Consider the following 21,219-nt stretch of genomic DNA (forward strand, 5'->3'; position numbering starts at 1 on the left):
CAGCTGGATTTTGTTCTTCCACCGGTGACCATGAAAAGTGCTGTCTTCTGAAATGGACCATTTACTTGCGTCACGCCGCGGAAGACAGTTCTAATCTTGCAAGTGTATACAACGAACAATAAAATGCCAAATAACATACAACAATATAACTATTGACTCATTGATTCACAATTGACTTTCCTGTGTTAACGTTGGCACCTTTTTGGGAGGACAGATGACTGAGTGGTTGCGTAAAATATTTCACACACAGTATCTGGGTTTTGTATATGTTCACATGGAGTTTCTTTTTAGCACAGAAATTGTAGCAAGTGTGTGGCTATGATTGCTTTGAACCATCCGCTGTAGATTGTAGGTGAGTTACAACATTGATCATATAATTTGTATCAGCTATCAGCCTGTGTAGAGTTGCTGCCGTGTTTAAGGTTAACAAGGCTGAAAAATGCAATGTACATCTAATAGACATGTTCCGAAAAGTTAAATGTAATGCGCGGTAGCGTAGTTGGTTGAGGGGCTATGCTACAAGCCGGAAGGTCGCGGGTTCAAGTCCAGATGAGGTCATTGATTTTTTTCAGTTGACCTAATCCTTCCAGCCGCATTAGGCCCTGGGGTTTACTCAGCCTCTAATAAAAATGAGTACCAGGAATTAATTAAATAATTTTCCAGGGGAGTAAAGCGCGGCCGGCGCGTAAGGCTGACAATCTTACCGCCATCTTTGTGCCGATTGTCTAGATAATGTGGGATCCTCAACGTCTCACAACACTATGGGCCATCATGGCCTGGTACAGGGATAGAGTTACTTTACTTTTGATATTCTTTAGTCACTTTTGTTCTTGTGTGACAATACGAATCAATACGGTTCAAGGTCTCATTTCCCGAAACGCGGAATCTTATTTACAGACATTTCGTAGGACTTTACTATATCAACACAGGACAGTACAAACGCAAAGGGCGAAAAGTGTCCGGAGTGAGTTTCGAACCAACGATCTCAATGTTAGAGCGGCTGAATACGGTACACCCCATAGACCGCCATAGACTGCATGGTCACTGTGATGCAGCCAGTGCCAGCGAGGGAAGTGATGTTGTGTAATTAATAATTAAGACGATTAACTCTTCCTAAGTAATAAATATAAAATTACCACGCTACTTTTCATCGTAAATTGGTGCTTAATCAAATTGGCTAGAATTCAGAGCATTGAAGGAATACGAGTAGTATATAGCATAATATTAAGGTTTCACTGTCTGTTGGTATTATATACACTGAAAGGAAATTAAGTCTTGTGTGTATCGCTTCAATAAAGGAATAAAACATTTTATTTGAACGTTGGTTTAACTCAGTCAACAGTTTCCCATGTTTTTCCTTTGTATTTTAATTAAGGCATTTGTTTTTGTGTAGATAACCCAATAAAAGACAACACGCTCAATAATATATTAATTAAATGGGCGTATATACAGGGTCCCCCTCCTTGGTGTCTCCACCTTATCGTGGTGAGGGGGTTTGAGTATGCCAAGGACCCTGAGAGCTATACCAGCGGTAGCGTAGCTACTGGCAGGGCCTCCCTTGCTGGACAGGTCAAAGGGTAGGCATCAGACGAAGAGAGACACCAAAAACTGATGTCGGAAGCAGCGTCATCAGCAGCGACTTGAAGCACAGAGCAAATGATGCTTGAGATGGTTCAAGTTCGTATAGCANTATACAGGGTGTCCGGATGAAAGATATCCAAAATAAATATCTTGCTGAAACTAATTGTCGTACACGTATCTGGTTTATGTCAACGGTAAGGACAACTCTGAAAGCTATTTTTTCCATGCCCTGCTTATGCACATGTGCCAGCTGGTGACCTTCAGCGAGCTCAGTAATGATGTCAACACCACAGGAACAGGTTGAATGCGTGCTGTGGCCAGCAAGTTGCAATCTCATACAGCTGTCCAGCATCGTTTTAGAACGCAATATGGACGTTACCCTCCTACATGGGAAAGCTTTTGATTTTGGGACAAACTTAGGACTACAGGTGGTCTGTTGCGTGTACAATCTCCTGGAAAAAACGGACCTCTAAAGAAAATGTTAACCGCATTAGAGAGGCATTCCAGCGAAGTCCGCGAATATCAATTCATGCTTCCGGCTTGCAGTTACAAATTCCATGTTCAACAGTGCATGATGTGCTACACAAAAGGTTCCACCTAAGAGCGTACAAGATTCAAATGATTCATGCACTAAAACTGAGTGACCAACTAGCACCACAAACTTCGCTGTGGACAAGCTAGAAAGCATTGACGTGTTTTATACATTATTGGAAAATGATGTTTTGTAAAGTGCATAAGCGGACAGGAGATTAGAAACAGAAAACAACAAATTATTTTGAATGTACTCAACTACACTATCGAAAATTCAAGAAAAATGTAAGTTACATTGTGAAACTGGTGAAGTAAAAAGCAGTTTGAGAGCTTCAGTTTGTATAAAATAGATAATAAATTTCACTCTTAATTATGTAGGCATTTCCATTCCTTCATGTAAGAGTAAATCTGCCATCTCCTGCAGTATCCCACAGTATGTTGCAATACTGTTACCATAAGAATGGTAGTCTCCTGTGAATGTCAAACAGGCTCATATATACTTCCTTCCAGTATATCGCAAAATATAGGTACTATTCATGATTTATTAACCTTTGTAGAAATCATTCTAATTTACCTGAAACTTGTATACTAATCTTCCTTACCAGATAAAAGAACACTGTTATATTATGTACACTAAGGAGCAGATATTTCTAATTCATGCTTCATACAAATGAATCTTAATTGTATTTATATCAGACATTGCAATGTGCTAAGAGAGCGATTCTTTTTATGTACGTAGTACCAGATGGAAACTGAGTCCACACCACTTTTGCTGCAGCCAGCTCCGTGGGATCCTCGACGTAGTACAATTGCGGGTGGTTTGGTACTAGTGACTCTAACATTGGAACGCCTAGCATTTTATGCATTAGTAGCCAATCTTTTCCTCTTTTTAAGTCTGGGAGGATGGTCACCTCGTGGGTCAATGACAGCAGTGCTTATTCTGGTAGGGGTATCACACTTTTCAGCCCTAGGTGGAGGATGGCTTGCTGATGGATTAGTAAGTATAGTCTTATTAATCTCAAAAACAGTTACTAAAGAAAATCATTATATGATCATGTACACAGATCTTCAGTTAATTTTTTGCCAATTTAATTTGTAGGAGTTTAACACAAGTTCTTACATAATAGATTCATAGCTGTAGGTACAGTGATACAGGGTTTGTCTGGAAAGTAATGCAATTTGTTTTTTCCCGCCACCGCTCCCGGTGGACCCTTAGCTTCACAGTGCTCCCAAGCTCAATCTGCTCTGAGCTCTGGGAGCGTCAGGATCGCTGTTTCCGTGAACCTCCTGTTAGTGCCTGTGTCACAATGCGCAATGGAGAAAACTATCAAACAATGTTACGCGATCAAGTTCTGTGCTAAACTGAACAAAAGCCTTGCCGACACCCACCAAATGATTCAGGAAGCCTACAGGGTCTCTGCTCTCTCCTATTCTCAAGTCTCCAGATGGTTGAAGTTGTTTAAAAATGGCCGGGAAGAGGTGGAGATTGACCCCTCCTCTGGACGGCCATCAACCAGCAAAAGTGACAAAAATGTTTCTCATATTCGTGATTTTTTTAAATACCGACATTGAATGAGTGTTTGGAAGATAGCAGAGACTCTCAGTATTCCGAAAACCAATGTGCACGACATCGTTACCGACAATTTGTACATGTGGAAAGTGTGTGCCAAGTTGGTCCCCAGATTGTTGACTGACAACCACAAGAACCGCGTGACAATCGCAAATGAACTTTTGGAACGTGTGCAAAACAAACCTGATTTTTTGGACACCGGCTACGAAACATGGGCCTTTGAGTACGACCCGGAGACGAAGCGCCAAAGTTCCAAATGGCACACTGCGGAGTCCCCTCGTCCCAAGAAGGCAAGAATGAGCAAATCGAAAGTGAAAACCATGCTCATTGTCTTCTTCGACGCCAAGGGTGTGGTCCACAAAGAATCGTACCCCAAGGGCAGACAGTCAACGCTACCTGCTACGTGGAAGTGCTTGACAGATTAAGAAACAGGGTTGTCCGCACTCGAAAGGAGATCTCCGCTACCTGGCAGCTGCACCATGACAACGCTCCCAGCCACACCGCTCTACATGCCTGGGAGTTTTTGGCGAAGCACAGCTTGGCAACGTTTCCCAAGCCCTCCTACAGTCCTGACCTGGCTCCGGCAGACTTCTTTTTGTTCCTGAGGATCAAGACCGCCCTGAAAGCAACCCGTTTTGGAACCATTGAAGCGATCCAAATCGCCGTGACAAAGGCTCTAAACGAGGTCCCCATTGACACCTTCTATGATACGTACCGTGCATGGAAAAGTCGCTGGCAAAAGTGTGGATGACCAAGGGGAGTACTTTGAAGAATTTTAAACATTTGTAACGATATCTTGAATAATTTTTTTTACAAACTTAATTGCATTACTTTCCGGACAAACCCTGTATTTGGAATTTATGATTCCGTGAGACTGTTGTAATTGCGATCCGTAAGTGGTCAATAAATCCAATATCCAATCCAAAACTCCACTGAGAGTCACTCATGCACGTGACAGTAATTTGAAAATGCATTCGATGTATGTGTGCATCACTGAAGGAGGTCATGTAATGTGGTTTAAGATCAAACTACAATTTTTATGCATAGTTTGCATGTACGAGTAGTCCATAATGTGAAGTCCAAATACAGCTTCATCAGATTTCTCAAACATATGAAAATTGAGGTTTTCCCAGAGACAAATCTAAAAATGATGGTGTTCAGGAATGTGACTTCTATAGTCTGGTAGACAGGTACTAGACAGACTAGAATTTGCTGCTACTGTTATGAGAGTAAAAGGAGTTTGAACAGCAGGTTCCCCTGAAAAGTTGGTACCTGTCTATCAGACTACCCAGCATCACATCCAAGATTACTGTAATCTTAATTTCTCAAAAATATCTCATCATATGGAAATGGGCATATATAAAATGCCAAGCTTGTTAAGCTAAGTTCTACATTTATTTGGAACCACATACATTGCATGTGTGAGGAAGTACAATGAAAATGTGAGTTCTTGCTTGTATTATAATATGTGGTCAATCATAGTGTATGTGACTATACCTATCAGTATCAATTGACTTCTGTCTACAATAAATGGAAGTGTAGACTAATGAGGGAATGAAAATCTCGAAGAAATCATTCAAAACTCTGTATACTCCAGACTGGAGCACATAGTTCTTCTTTTATTGGAAGTGTTGAGGTTTGAAGATATGGTCTATGTTTATATCAGATATGGGGAGACAGTACTCATTTTCAGTCAGAAATAGATGTACTGTCATGTTTGTGCTGTCCATTTGGAAATTCTTATAAAACTTAAATTTTTTACTCTACATATACATATTTGCAGGTAGGTAGATACTGGGCTCTTGTTATTGGTCTATCTCTTTATGTGATTGGATTCACATTGCTAACCATAATGGCTAGTGGTGTCCTCTGCCATTGGAGCCCTGCATCATCATCTTGTGTGTCTGAAACATATGGCATCTTAATTTGTGTGGGAATTGCTGGAGGAACTGTGCGTGCTAATATACCATCATTTGGAGCAGAGCAGGTAATACTTTTATAATTTCTTTGTACTAATTTTTACTGGAGAAATTTTCCTTCTTGTTTAATTCTCTCCACAATTCCAAAGCTGTTTCTGACACCTTCACTACTGAAGTAGGACAAACCTGTCTCTAGACCACAAGTTTTTGTAGGCTTAAAAAGCAGCGGTTAAAATTGAACTGGAAACTTTTTCTCACATAATTATGTTAGCTGTGGATTTCAAGATTTTGATATTTTGGCACAAGATTCTTCAATAGTGGGGCAGGGGGGAGCATCATTAATCAATGGCATGGTTGGAGAGATAACATTATACAGTGAAACTTCTATGTAAGGTTTCTCTGAGGACCAGTGGATTTGAACACAAAGGGAAATCTTAAATGGAAGCTGAGGAGGTGTAGTACTGAGATTATTGAAACTGAAAGTTCATTAACAGAACATTAAATAGGGATTACATCTACTTTCCTCATTTTAGGCTCTTGTTAGTGCAGAAATGGTATGATATAGATGAATGTCAATGCCCTTTTTCTTGTTATGTTGTGTTTTGTAGTATGTACACTAGAATGTGTATATCTGCCTTAGGTGAAGTATGGTGGTGCTGATTCTCTACGAAAGTTTTTTAATTGGTACTACTGGTGTGTCAACACTGGAAGCCTGTTGGGTGTTGGAGCACTGTCTTATGTTGCACTGGACATGACAGATGGATTCCTGCGAGCATTTGCTGGAGCAGGTGGCTGTTTACTGATGGCTCTGATGCTTTTTGCTTTTGGTCGCCCCTATTACATAGTTCATCGGCCAGCTGGATCAGTTCTTAGGTCCATACTGTGCATTCTCCATGATGCAATTGGTGGCCGCTGTTGTCAGCCAAGGCAAACCAGCATACAGAGGTATGTACTATACTCATATTATAAGGCAGGTGAACCTCATCACTTCAGCCATGGTTAACTAATTAGTTTATTAAAAGCATATTAATCATGGGAAGGAAGGAATTGGGGTTACTTTCTTTTTCTTCATTTATCTTATTTTCTTATTATGAGCTATATAGGGTGCAGCAGTTTAATATGGTGGCTTTTAGAATGCTACTGAAGGGGAATTGGGGCACACGGTAGCATAGTTGGTTGAGGCACTGTACTACAAAGCTGGAAGGTCACGGAATTGAATCCCGATGAGGTCATTGGATTTTTTCAATTTACCTAATCCTTCCAGCCGCACTGTGGCCCTAGGGTCGACTCAATCTCTAACAGAAATGGGTACCAGGAATATTCTTGGGGGTAAAGGACGGCCGCCGCATAGGGCTGACAACCCTGCTGCCATCTATGAGCCAATTGTCTAGAAAATGTGGAAACCTCAACATCTCACAACCCTATGGGCCTCCAAGGCCTGTTACAGAGATACCTTTACTTTTTTACTTTTACTGAAGGGGATTTTGGTTGAATAAAAATAATTTTATTCAAAATGAAACAGTGTCATGAAACATACTACATATTCATTTTTCAAAATACATTTATTTAAGCATTCTCCACAACATGATACAATCCTGAAGTCTCAATCAGAGATCCTTCATAACGCTTTGCACTGCCACTGCATCATCCTCAGCAATATGCTCTTTCAACTCCAAGATGTGGTGATGGTTCAAGATATGCTACCCTAAAGTTCAGATTTTGAATATCTCCATAGGAAGATGACCTAAGCGGCCAGGCAGTGTCACCAAATCATGAAATGAGTGCCCACGAAATGTGGCTTTCAAACAGTTTGATTCCTCTGGGCTGTAATGCATGGTGGCGCTGTCTTGTTGGAACCAGATCTCACGATCCACTTACATCCACATCCATCACATGAAAATTTACTAACAGTGATGAATGGGCCGCGCCATAGCTCAAGCGGTTAGTTGCTGGCTTTCCACCGCGGCGGCCCGGGTTTGATCCCAGGTCTGGTCAAGTGGGATTTGTGGTGGACAGTGACGCTTGGGCAGGTTATCTCCGTGTACTTCGGTTTCCCCTGCCAATCTTCATTCCACCAGTTGCTCCACAATCACCCTCACCTATCATCTGAAGCTGGTACAATAGGCCAGAAGTGGCCGCAGTACACTGGACTTAGTCCCACCCCACTAGCAATAAAAAAAACGGTGATGTAGTTACCAAATGTGATCACTTATTTTATTGTTATTATCTTCCTTAGTGGGTTGTGCAGACCACTATTCTGGAGAATGCTTTTTATAGAGCAGTGCAGGTGGCACTGGGGATGAGTTTATGGAACCAAGGGGGCAGTGAGATGAAAAGGTTTGGGAATCACATGCTAAAAGTGTCAGCCTGTTTCTCCCTCTTCTTCTAGCAAGAAGAGAAGCTAGCTACAATACTTGAACCTTCTATTTTGGGTCTTAACAAGGTTTTTAATATGTTTGCAGTTAATTTTGATGTACTTACACTAAAAGAGAACCTCACTCTTTGTTGAACCTCCATTGCATTCATGTCCATTCTAAGGAGCATAATCTTTTAAAGGCTGATTCTTGAACATACAGTGTTTCACTGGTCTGTCCGCATCATTACTTTTACAGCTTCCAAATTATGTTGTAGATGTTCCATGAAGAGCTCTACTGTGTAAGCTACATCTTTAGCAGCAGAATATAGTATATACATTGGCAAATTATGAAGATTTAATAATGGTAATTTGCCAAACAGTTATAACATAAAAATAGTATAAGATTACTCAGTTGCAGCATTTTTATTTTTACTGATGGTGCACAAACTTACTCATTTTATGTGTAGCTCTCCAGTATTGGAACGTCATAGTAATTTGGTGTCCCAGCAATCAGTTGGTCATCGGAACCCAGCACCCACAGCACAGTCCCCATCATGGCTCGACTATGCCAAGATTCGTTATGGGGGCAGCCATCACGATTCTGCTGTGGAGGATGTTAAACGTTTGGGAATAATCCTTCTCCTCTTCTTCTGTCTACTTCCTTATTGGCTTGTTTTTTTCCAGGTATACTGTTCATGAAATCATGAAATAGGCATTTTTAATTATTCATTTAGTAGTCTCATTTTTTCTGTGAATATCATTGCCAAATTTTCTGCCTTGTCTGTATTTCATTAATTAATTGTGCTGCAGTTTTGATATGACCAAAGAATTAGGGATGTTAACTTGTAGTTTATATGAAAATGTGACCTACCACAGCACAACCTCACTGTCCACTCAGCTGCCAGCACACTCTTGTGCTCTTCAACCTTCCTCCATGATTTGAGTTCCCAACTGTTATTAACCATTAGTTGAGCTACAAATATAGCTGAAGGAGATGAACACAGTTTGCTGCATAACAGACATGGTAAGAAAGTGAGACTTCACAAAACTGACTTCCATTTCACATTTCCAACAGCTATAATTGGTATTTATCCTTTAAGAGCCTAGGGACACTGTATGGAGACCTTTAAAATGTAGTCGAGTGGCCGTGCGACACCGTATGGGTACGTGCAGTCCACACATGCACACAGTGTTTTAAAATCTAATTTTAAGATAGAAATTCTTGTTCTACTTACATTATTTTTGGGCACCAGCTTTATAAGTAGACAGTCTTCCCTCCTGCGTCATCTAACTGAATGCAGAGTCCGATGCAATTCATGCACTTTGTCTGGATGTAACTCTGTTTCCCACATGAAGAGCACACACGACACTTCAGTCTCATATTAGAGGAAGTCGGCCAGTGATGTCTAGTGGCCTCCTCTAATTGAGATATTGCCGATGACACAGTAGGTGGTCGACCCATGAACCACTGAATGTGAGCACAGAAGCAGAGGAAATTGTAGGGATCCATCACCGGGCAATGACTGGTGAAGACACAGCAGACTGCAAAGACTTAGTACATACTGTAGTAATCTACAGTGTGTGTGAATTAGCGATAGTGCTATAGTTACTTGTAGTTACTCTCTGTAAGTGTTCAGTAAATCTAATTACCAATCCAAACCCCATCTATAGTCACTTATCATGTGATAATATATATATATATATATTCTGAACACTGTGTTTGTTATCATGTCATACCCGTTTTCCATTTCAATAATAAAGCATATCCCAGACTAATTTTTTAGAATTTTAAATTGTGTGATATTTTTATTTTTGCACATGCCTACATAAAACCAATGTGCAAATTTTTTTGAGACGTTATCAGGATCGATTTATGGAAGTCTGGGTTCAAACCCCGGATAGCGTGTAGAACTTAGGTGACAGAATAATACTAGAACAGGTTTCATTCAGTGTGCTTGTGTTTTTCTCTACAAGTCAACATTATAGCTGTGTGCCATATTGAGTCACTACATCTTCAAGCAGACAGCACATTATTGCAGATTTGATCCTCAGTTGAGGGTCTGGGACTTGCTTGGTGTTAGAATAAATACTGTACAAGCCTGAATATAAGGTGACCTCCATTTTTCCAATGAGAAAATCAGAAGAATTTTTTGTTACATGAAACTGCCGAGGTTTACTCCACATAATCATCTTCATATTTATTCTTAAGAACCAAAAAGTAATGTGACTCCTCTTATGTGAGAAGTACAATTTCAAGAAAAATTGCCTTTTACTTGGGCTAGTAAAGTACATTAACTAACAAACCCCAATAATCTTTCCAGATAGAGACAGGATTCCAGGAACAGGGGCTGCATTTAAAAATTGGCTTTCCTCAAGATGGCAAGGCTAGCAATTTCAATGTAAGTTTTGTGCCTTGCTCAGTCTGACACTAAAGCTAAGACAATTTTTTTCTAGTTACATAGTAATGAAGTTAGTAACTGTGAAGCTGCATGAAAATGGATTACTAAGGTGTGTGTACATGTAATTATATATAATTGTGATAGTTTGACAAACATATTTTTCATAGTTTCTTCTTGTTCTCACTGTTAAATCTCGAGGTTTAGTAGGTTGTCTTAGATTGAATAGGAAATATACCGTGGTAACATAAATAGTACATATATAATTTTCTATTAATAAAAGGTAAAAAGGTTTTGTCTGTGCCTAATTAAGTACCCTACCATGAAGATGTACGGAGGAGTGGATGTATAGCTCCACCATTCATGATCTTGGCACTGTGTAGATGAGTGGTCAGCTTTATGCACTGACTGCTTTACCACTAGGGAAAGAGCCCCTGGTACCCATTAGATAGGGAGTTTGGTGGGACCCTGGGCCAGTCTGGATGCTGTGAAGAAGATAAGAATCTCTTAACTCTGCCACAAATCAAACCCTGGCAATCCAGCCCATAGCCCATTGCTATACTGACAGCTATCCCAGCTTTCAATCTTTTATTGGTATCCAAGAAGAATTACGACCCTTCAGTATTGTTCCTATCCATACAATTAACATATGTCCATGCTGATGGAAAGTGATGTGTCATCAGCAGGCTGATTTTCCTTCACATTTGCAAGAGATCACCCTTTTGCTTGCTGGATGTTTTATCTTTGGTGAAACTGCTTCTGTTGGAGAGGTTCATTTATCTTTTGGAAAAGATCAAAGGCACAGGGACTCATATACAATGGAATATGATGGGTGTTCAATGGTTTACCACTGCCACCATGTCAGAAGGTTTTGGTATTGGTGGCTGCATATGGGAACATGCATTGTCTTGCAATATAATCTGTTCAATTATACAAAAATAATGGTGCTTTTGTTGCAGTGCCAGACACAGATGATGCTTCAGAAACTTGTGACGATAATGTATATTGGCAATTTGATCCTATGAGATTGCATGGCAGAATATGACACAATCATCATATATCACAACCTTCGTAATTTGATGTTACTTGGCACTTGTCAGCAGTTATTCAAAGAGACTGTGGGTGGTGTTGTCCATTATATTGCTCTTTTTGAGTCTGGCATCATTTGACTGCCCGTATTTCATCCATGGATATGATGCAGTGCAGGAACTGACCCCCTTCAGTGAGGTTCCATTTCAGGTGAAGGGTAATGAGTGTGTATTAGTGCCATTTTTGCATCTCAACATGATGCAGTCTTGGGCATCTCAAGGATGTCTTTAAGGCAGACAGTTCTGTTACATAGCTCACCCCAGTCTTAGCTGTCAGCTGTACTTTCTGCTCTGTCCACATGCAGTAGGGCCTGAATGCTGCTTAACCTTCACTATGTCCTGGCCATTGTGAAATGATGTCATCCAGGATGTGACCATATGATACAGCAAAACTTCCTGCAGACCTCATCAACACACACTCACATTATATCATTGTGTGACCTCAGGCTTCATCCAGAATTGTTGCCCAAATATTGTAAACATTTACTTCAAAGCACTCTGTTATAAGGTGTCTAAATGCTTGCACATGCATGTCAGATAGATGTGCAGAGGGCCATAGATTGGTTGATATACTTGCCACCTTTGCTGCTAATATCATACTATCTGTTTTCTGCCCTTGTGCAATTCTTTGGCAATGTAGGTGCTTTCTTTTTTTAACCTTCATACAGTATTTCAGTTATTTATTTCTTGTAACTGTCAATATCATTACAAAGGTAAACAGAAATAGCAGACACGTATTTATTATAGTAAGATACATAACCAGTATTGTTCATGTGTCACTAGAAAAAAAATACTTTCTGGCCTCACTTATTACTGAAATGGAATTTCTTCAAAATAGCCTTAATCCAACAATGATGCTGATTTATAATTACTAATTTCTGTTTTATGCAGATGCCCACAGCATGGCTGAGTCTGTTTGATCAAGTATTCATCCTGGCATTGATTCCACTTATGAATGGTGTTGTATATCCAACTCTTGATAAGATTGGGGTTCGTGTGTCCCTTCTCACAAGAATTGGTAAATATTTTCACAAGGCTTATGCTGGAAAGAAGAATGTACTGCATGATTTTACCTGCCACTTTAAATAGTTGAGGAATTAAATTTGTTTCTTGAATGGAAGATCTAAGAGGAATAAATTAGTAAGAAATGCATAAAATAGCAATAACTTGATGATTAGGTTGATATTTAGTACTGTTAAGATAATTAATTAAGATAAGATATTCAGATAGTTTGAGTGCAGACAAATTGTTGTCATGTAAATATAAAAGCTATTAAAGTAACAGAATGAAATATAAAGCAGGCATGCGCAAGAATTACTTTTTCAGTTCAAGATGAAAATTTGGGAAGTTTTTTTAGAATTGAGATGAGAATGGACCACCTCTGTGGTCTAGTGGTCAGAGTTTTTGGCTACAGATCCAGAGGTCTGGATTTGATATCTGGCACTACCAGATTTTCTGAGAAGTAGTGAGTCTGGAACAGGGTCCACTCAGCCTCATGAGGATAATTGAGGTATTTGAAGGAAATAGCAGCTCCAGTCTAGAAAACCGAAATTAACAGCTGGGGGGATTCATTGTGCTGACCATGAGACGCCCTCTATCCACTAAAGTTGGCATTAACTTCACTGAAAAGTGCGGTTGCTTGGTTGGTATAGTTCACTTGCGGACTAAAACAACACTGTTTATTTGATATGAGAATGACAATTTTCTATACTAAACCAAATTTTCATCATAGTCACACTTTAAAACCAGAGCTACTCACAATGTAATGAAGAGTAATACTTCTCATTATTGATATCAGATTCTTTTTCATTGAAAAATTTTTGTAAATTATTATATTTAAGAAATTCATTGCTTTGTACTGTCATTGCCAGTCATTATGAATCTGATGCATAGGATAGATTACACACAGCCTCACAAAGCAAAGCAGTTACTTGAAAATTCTCAGAGTGTGAGACTGAAATGTTATTGTTTGAATCTATATCAAAATATTACTTTTCTTGGTTGTGACTTGCACATGCATGATATAAACATAAAATTCAGATGGTGTATTGAATGACCATTAATACCATGCGCTGGTACCAGTAATTAAGCCACTGAATAAAGCACCAATAATTTTAAGTAGTGTGAATGATGAAATTCTGTGCATGGTTAAATATTATCTTTCTTATTTTATATACATGAGGTAAATTAGTGTAATACAATTCTGAAACTTTCTAAAAACATTTTGTAAAGAGTGGTGTGGCCTGTAAAAGGACACATCATAATTTTTAAGTGAACAGTGAACTTAGAATTTGATTCCTTTCAAAATAAAAGAGTTATTTTAGATACAAAGTAGATAACTTTCAGTCCAGTATGACATACAGGTTTACAACACTTCAGTCTTTATTCGCCTTACATGTTTCGATTCAAAAGAATCATCTTCAGAGGCACACCACTATGAGCAGGAAACACTGTCACATAAGATGTTTTAACATTATGCACTTAGGTTATGAATAGTGCTCAGTGAATCACAGTTTGCCCTATGCAGCCACGTTGACATGTAGATTTACGTATGATGTTTCGTTTAAGCGTATTTGCTGGGTATTCGATTGGGGTTTCCCACTGCACGCAATGTGATGTTCACTTTTCCATAAAATAGCTTCCCTATGTATTTAAAATTGTATTAAAAATCTTTTGTAAAAAATTAGTTATTATGTTAAAAATTGTGAACCAGCATTGGGTCATGTTGTTTTTTCTCCGGATGGTAGATGTCGATTATTTCTCTTGGTTGTATGTTCTGTAAATATATTATTATATTAATTTTTCTATCTTATATAGTTATATATAGTGCTTATAAGGTTATTGTCTAGTTAGGCCTTACCTTATTGTTAGTTGTGTAGTTTACGTGCATGCTGTGTCGTATGTACTGTTTTGGGGAGTACTGTGTCACGTATTATATTCTTCCTGTGTTTATGACGAAGAGGGTGTGTTCAAGTGATGTATAATAAGGTCAAACATGTTGTTTTGATTGTTTGTTTCCCTTATTTGTTTCTGTTCGTCTATCAATTTATTGTGTTTGTTGTGGTAATATATTTGGAATTCTCTTTTATGTTCATTATATTACCCTTATTAGCTTTTTTGATGATTTCCATGACCGTTGAGATTGGTCCATATTGATGACGATTATTTAGAATATGTTGGGCGTAAGCGGAATCATCTCTATTTAATCTTATACTTCTTATGTGTTCGCTATATCGTGTTGATAATTTCCTTCCTGTTTGGCCTATGTATACTTGATGACAACTTTGGCAAGTTAATTTGTATATACCACTTTGCTCGTATGGGTTTGTGTTGTGTCTTTCGTGTAATGTTCTGCCTATTGTGTGGTTTGTTTTAAATGCTATCTTTATATTAGTGTTTTTAAATAGTTTTGCAATTCACAACCCAAGTGCATAATGTTAAAACATCTTATGTGACAGTGTTTCCTGCTCGCAGTGGTGCGCCTCTGAAGATGATTGTTTTGAATCAAAACATGTAAGGCGAATAAAGACTGATGTGTTGTAAACCTGTATGTCATACTGGACTGAAAGTTATCTACTTTGTAATTAATAGTGTGACGGACCAGAAGGGACAAATCAAATTATTTTAGATACATTAAACTGCAAATTTGAAATCGGTAAAAGTGACTTTGACGATTCCCTGATTTGTACCGTTTCTTTTAATTTTTAAAATAACCTATCACTACAAGATTCAAGCACCAAAAAACATTTCATTGATTCACTTCATGTCTCTTCTTTTATACAGCGATAGGAATGGGTTTCAGTCTTCTGGCAGCAGTGTCTGCTGGAGTGCTAGAGTTTTTCTCTGTTCAGCGGTGGAGAGAGGGGTATGTAACTTGAGTTTATAGTTTTCTGTAATACCTTCATTTATGAAATAGAAACCAATGCATATTCTGGAATTACAGTCTTGCGGGACATGATGCTGTCTAATTTGGTAGATGGGTTTCAGTGTTTTGGAGGAAATTGCTTCCTCCACCCTTAGGGTATCTATATGGTGTGACATCCCAAAAGATTGTAATCTTAATATCCATCACTGTGAGAACCTCAAATCTCATACAGTGAAATTCTGCTTTCAGCTTCAAGTAGTCTGAAGTGTGTGGATTCTGGAAAATGCACATTTAAGAAGTTTGGTAAAAGTTTTTCATGTTTGAGACAATTTGTGTAGTCACATATTTATTCTCCTTCCTCCTTGCACTTTCTTGGAAGGAAGTGCTGTATTTTGAATTTCCTTTTGTTTGATGCGGGGGCACTATGCTACAAGTCAGAAGGCCACGGGTTCAATACCTGATGAGGTGGATTTTTTTCAGTTGATCTAATCCTTCCTGTCACACTATGACCACGGGGTTGATTCAGCCTCTAACGGAAATGAGTACCAGGAATCTTCCTGGGGGGGTAAAGAGCGGCTGGCGTGTAAGGCTGACATCCTCACCACCATCTGTGAGCTGACTGTCTAGAAAATGTTGGAGCCTAGACATCTCACAACCCTATGGGCCTTCATGGCCTGTTACAGGGATAGCTTTATGTTTGATGCAGATAACCCCCATTTAATGTTCTTTAATACAGTTTTCCATGTCATGTTAAATTTTAATGATGCAAGTTAGTTGTCACTGTAAGATTTTTCTTGGTTCAGTGTTCAAATCTGTTTTCCTGCAGAAAAGCTTTAAATAAGGGCTTCACTGTATACAATGAAATTACAACACTCATAAAAATTTAAGCTTTCTAAAATTAAATCTTATAAGTAATATGTGCAAAATTGTGTAAAATACACCAGTTCATACAAGCACTATATATTCATGGAACTTGTTTAGGTGGCATTTGCAACATTATTTGTCTGTGTAGGATTTGAGGCTTTCATAGCGGTGATTGAAGAGTTATAACTCACATGTTCCTTTGAAATGTTAATGGCCTTTCACCAGCCTACACAGTGCTGTAGTCCAGAACATAGAACTCTTCTTTATATATGTTGGATAGGAAGTTGTAACTATGAAGAGTATGTCTTCTGGGATGTAATGCCATGTTCTTTGGTAGAAGCTCACTGACACTCTGGAAGAACATACTGGCTCCATCTTTAAGGATGAAGATTAAGCCCAGGAAATGCCAGCAAGCTTTTTATCCCAAAAGATAATACTCTTCAGTGTTCAGTGCTTGTATACCTTCATATCATTGTGCACCCTCCCCAAGGTGTAACACTGCTCTAGAAGACAGACTGGATTACAGTTTACATTTTGAGTCCTTCTTAATAATTACTGACAAAATCTAATTTTGGAATATAAATTGGATGACATTAGCTGCAAACTTACGTGAAGGTCTAATGCAATAAATGTTGCTCACAAAGAACACTTCAAAGGAATATTTATGACAAATATTTTATGCTATGTACATTTCCTTTACATGATATGCCATTTTCAAAGCAACCACAAAATGTTTCCTTTAATTTACACATTGCTAGTATTGTAATGACATTTTGGTGTCAAAGACAGTAAACCATCAGTTCTGAACTGGTGGTACATTTAAGCTCATAAGAGGGTATATAAGATATACACTTCAAACATCTTTTGGGATATAATGCTGTATAGTCCATGGAAAGTCAACCAACGTTTTGAAGGAACATATCTCCATCTTCAGGGTCGAAGAGTAAGCCAAGCAAGAAACCAGCATGAAGCAGGTGGCAAGCACTTTCATGCTGGTTTCTTGCTTGGCTTATTCTTTGATCCTGAAGATGGAGGAGACATGTTCTTCTGAAACACTGGTTGATTTTCAACAGATTACATGGCGTTATAAAGCCAGAAGGCAGAACTCTTCACAACCACCACTATGAGAACCTCAATTCCTACACTGTCAAACACAGATCAAAAGAACCAAAAAATCATGACAGTTTTCTTCTGCACAACATTTCTGTGCAGGAAATAAATCAAGTTTGTTTAAAATGAAACAGCCTTTGTATCTTGTCATGTTTATAATCTGTGATAACACATGGTTTGAGACCAAAATTAAGTTGCCCTTGAAATGAGGTACATGAAATCTCACTGTGAGACAAAGGGTTTGTTGATTCAAAAAAGTTCAAAAACAGTCCAGTAAATAATTATGTACAAAAGGAGAGAATATTTAATGGCCAGAGAAAGGCTAAATAGAAACACTGACTCTAAACATTTAAGTTCAATGACAGAAAGTGAAGGATGATAATGTTGAAGACTAGTATGTGGTTGTTGGTTAGCCCGAGTTCATAAAGTGTGTGCAGTCTACCAGGAGATCTTAATAGATAATTTGAAAATGAGCTGCATTGCTCCTTCATTATGACAATGCACCTGCCCACACGTCCCTGAAAACCACAGTTTGTGACTAACAACATGGTTATCATTCCCCATCCTCCCTACCAGCTGGACTTAGGTCCCTGTGATTTCACTTTGTTTCCCAAATTGAAAATGAAACTGAAGGGACAATATTTTAAACAGTGTCTGACATCGAAAGAGAATCGCGAGTGGTACTTGACAACATTAAGGAAATGACTTCCATGGTGCTTTTGAAGCATGGAAGAAATGGTGGAATCACTGTATACATTCCTGAGGAGACTGTTTTGAAGGATATGGCAGCCAAAGTTGACTAAGTTAAGCCAGTATTTCTTTTATGACCTAGTCCTGGAACTTTAAAAACTAATGGGCTTTGAATATATATATATAAAATTTATGTTTAACACACAAAAGAAGCTTCCATCTCTTACGTGACCCTAACGACAAGAGTCATTAAGTGAGTGGCGGCAACACCACCAATGACATAGCAACGCTGATTCCTGGCATGGGCAGACAAAACCAATGTGATCCCCTGGGTTGGTCATATGCCTTACTAGAGCGCTGCTTTGCTCATGGCAGTTGTTCATACAACAAGAGTGAAACAATGAAGCAGTGTTGTTACTGAGTGATCCATAGAATATTTTCTTAAGAGGAACAAGCCTATATAAAGATTCAGGTGGTGTGGGATAAAACTGCACATCATTGCCTTAGAGCACTTTGTCAGGCATGTGGGGACAATACTTTGCTGTATTGTATTGTGGAACGCTGAGGACAGGTCTCCAAAAACAGTAGAGATGAAGTGAAAGGCAAGCATTATATCAGGCATTGTGTATCAGCAGCAGGTGAACACCACATTGCTTGCCTACTTGAACTGCTGGCAGATGGCAGCTGTTGGTCATAGCAGGGACTTGGCTGATGTGTAAGCATTAGTGCCCCAGTGATACTGTACATCCTACATGATAAACTGGCAATGAGGAATACTGCAATATGATGGGTCCCACACTCTTTATCTGAGATCTACATATGGAAGTACTTGGAAACAAATTATGTTCATCTTGAGTGGTGTGAAAATTAAGGTCATGCATCTTTTGACAGAAACATTGCCATCAATAAAATGTGGGAATGCCTGTACAAATTGAGTTGAAATGACGGGCAAGTAAATGGCCCATCTTCTCCATGTCCCAGGAAGTTCAAGCTGGTACAGCTCAGATAATAAACTTCATGGTATACAGTCACCAATGGGTTACTGTTTGTCACACAGAGAGACAGTGAATGCATAGTATTATGCCGACTTTTAAGGCCAGCACTTTGTTGAAAGTGGCATGGGTAGCTCGCTCTTGCGCCAGTCATGCAGCAAGACAGTACAAAACTTATCTTTGCACTTTTCTGTTCTGCACACATTATGATACTGAAACCTAATTTCAGAGTTCCCTCATTCTACATCAGATGCTTAGTGAGCAAAGTCACACAGTATGTGGACGAAATACCTGGTGTTACATTCTGTCAGTGTTTCTGTCTGCCCTGATCTGGTAAGTACTTCTCTCCTGTTCTAAGACTGCATCTCTTTGACACACCCTACTGCTGAATATATGACTGCTTTGTATTGTATTCTGTATGCTTAACATGATCTTCCTGCTTTGGAAGAGGTTCATATGGGTCGTGCTATTTAAAAGCCAACATGGTTTTATACAAATGTTTCAGTTTTGATACAGAAAAACTAATTGATTGTAAACTTCCTTCATTTCAGACTGAGAATTTATGTTTTGTCACATCTATGGACTTCTTGTAATTTTCTTTGCAGGCATGGAATTATTCAGGTGATTCACAACTGGACATATAATGCTAGTGATATTTCCCTGCTGTGGCAGGTACCTCAGTATTGTTTAGTGGGGTCAGCAGAGGTCTTTGCAGGTGTTGCTGGTAAGTTTGGCATAAGAGCTAAATATTTATCATCCAGGAATAGGGGATTTTAAATCTCCCAGTATGCTGAGGCTGCTAGCTGGATTTTAATTCAGGGGTAACATTATTAGGAGGCATGTATGAGTCTCGAGGCCCTGTGTAACATTTTGTAATTAAAAAAAAATTGCAGTAAAGAGTGTAACTACTCCTTACTGTAAAAAAACACAAGCTAGAGCAACACCATTCAGGTCAGAACCTTTTTGTCTGTAATTTTGTATGGATATGAAACTTAGTCTCTGATATTAAGGAAATAATGTAGAGTGAGCATATTTGAGAACAGTGTTTTTTTATTGGACAAATAATCTGTGATACTGTCTCTTTGGTTATGACCCATCCAGGCAGGCCGTAAGGGCTAGGAAATGACAATTTCCTCTAATTCTACATCTTACATAGCAGAGGTACTGCATCTGTCTATAGCTGCCTGGTCTTTGTGGTAGCAACAATTTGTCTCTTGAAGATTACAGGAAATAGCCATTCAGAAAAACATTAAAAATCCAAGTGGTATTGAGTTTTCATCTAAATGCAGCAGAACTTTTCTGTTTAATCTGTTTTATTCCCCCACAAATTTAGGTACACATATTATACGAAGGGCGTTCCATATATAATGCCTCCTATTTGTTTGTGTTAATATGTAATGTCTGAGCTGGATGTTGGTGGTGTTGTAGTAAAGGTTGAACCTTCCCGCCAATCTACGGTTAGTTTGGTTGTCATGCGACAGATAGCAACAGCAGAGCAGTCTACCAAAATGGCGTCTGACATAGAAGTGCATATGAAACAGAGATGTGTTATTGAATTTCTCACTGCCGAACAAATTGCACCCATTGACATCCATCGACGCTTGCTAAAGGTGTACGGAAACAATACAGTAGATGTCAGCACAGTGATGCAGTGGGTAGTGTGTTTCAACAGTGGCGAAAGTGAAGTGCATGACAAGCCACGCCCTGGGCGTCCCTACTCAGCTGCCACTCCTCACAATGAACAGCACCTCAATCAGCTCATACAGATCAGTGGATAAGGACCAGGGAACTGTATACACGGCTTAATATCAGCTGTAATGCATTGGAAACGATGTTGGGGAAGCTGGATTATCGCAAAGTTTGTTCCAGGTGGGTCCTGCGGATGCTTACACAGGACCACAAAACTCATCGAATGGAACTCTGTCAGGACCTGTTACACCAGTTTGAGGCTGAAGGTCACAAGTTTCTGGACAGCATCGTCATCGGAGATGAGACATGGTGTCACCACTATGAGCCAGAATCCAAAAAACAGTCCAAGGAGTGGCGACATCCGGATTCCCGAAGAAAAAAGAAGTTCAAGACAGCCATTGGCAGGGAAAATGATGTGCACGGTGTTTTGGGATAGGCAGGGTATGATTTTGTTGGATTTCCTGGAGCCTGGTGAGACTGTCAATTCTGAATGCTACAAGATGACGCTGACAAAGCTGGAAGCCCGCATTTCCCAAGTCAGGCCAGAGAAGCAGACAAACTTTTGCTT

At 39.2% G+C, this 21,219-nt stretch overlaps 1 protein-coding gene across 1 annotated transcript in view; it reads left to right on the forward strand.

The window, feature by feature from the left end:
* LOC111870486 (solute carrier family 15 member 4) overlaps window positions 1–21,219 on the forward strand; it is a 23,723-nt gene continuing 2,504 nt past the window's right edge. The window contains exons 1-9 of the mRNA XM_023862819.2: window positions 1–352; window positions 2,852–3,109; window positions 5,466–5,669; window positions 6,242–6,546; window positions 8,425–8,641; window positions 10,279–10,356; window positions 12,333–12,459; window positions 15,225–15,306; window positions 19,568–19,686. Of these exons, the coding sequence (XP_023718587.1) occupies window positions 2,858–3,109; window positions 5,466–5,669; window positions 6,242–6,546; window positions 8,425–8,641; window positions 10,279–10,356; window positions 12,333–12,459; window positions 15,225–15,306; window positions 19,568–19,686 (1,384 nt within the window). The 5' untranslated portion in view covers window positions 1–352; window positions 2,852–2,857. The remainder of the gene's footprint in view (window positions 353–2,851; window positions 3,110–5,465; window positions 5,670–6,241; window positions 6,547–8,424; window positions 8,642–10,278; window positions 10,357–12,332; window positions 12,460–15,224; window positions 15,307–19,567; window positions 19,687–21,219) is intronic.

The sequence above is a fragment of the Cryptotermes secundus genome, unplaced genomic scaffold (genome assembly GCF_002891405.2).
Source record: "Cryptotermes secundus unplaced genomic scaffold, Csec_1.0 scaffold2931, whole genome shotgun sequence".
Taxonomy (NCBI): Eukaryota; Metazoa; Arthropoda; class Insecta; order Blattodea; family Kalotermitidae; genus Cryptotermes; species Cryptotermes secundus.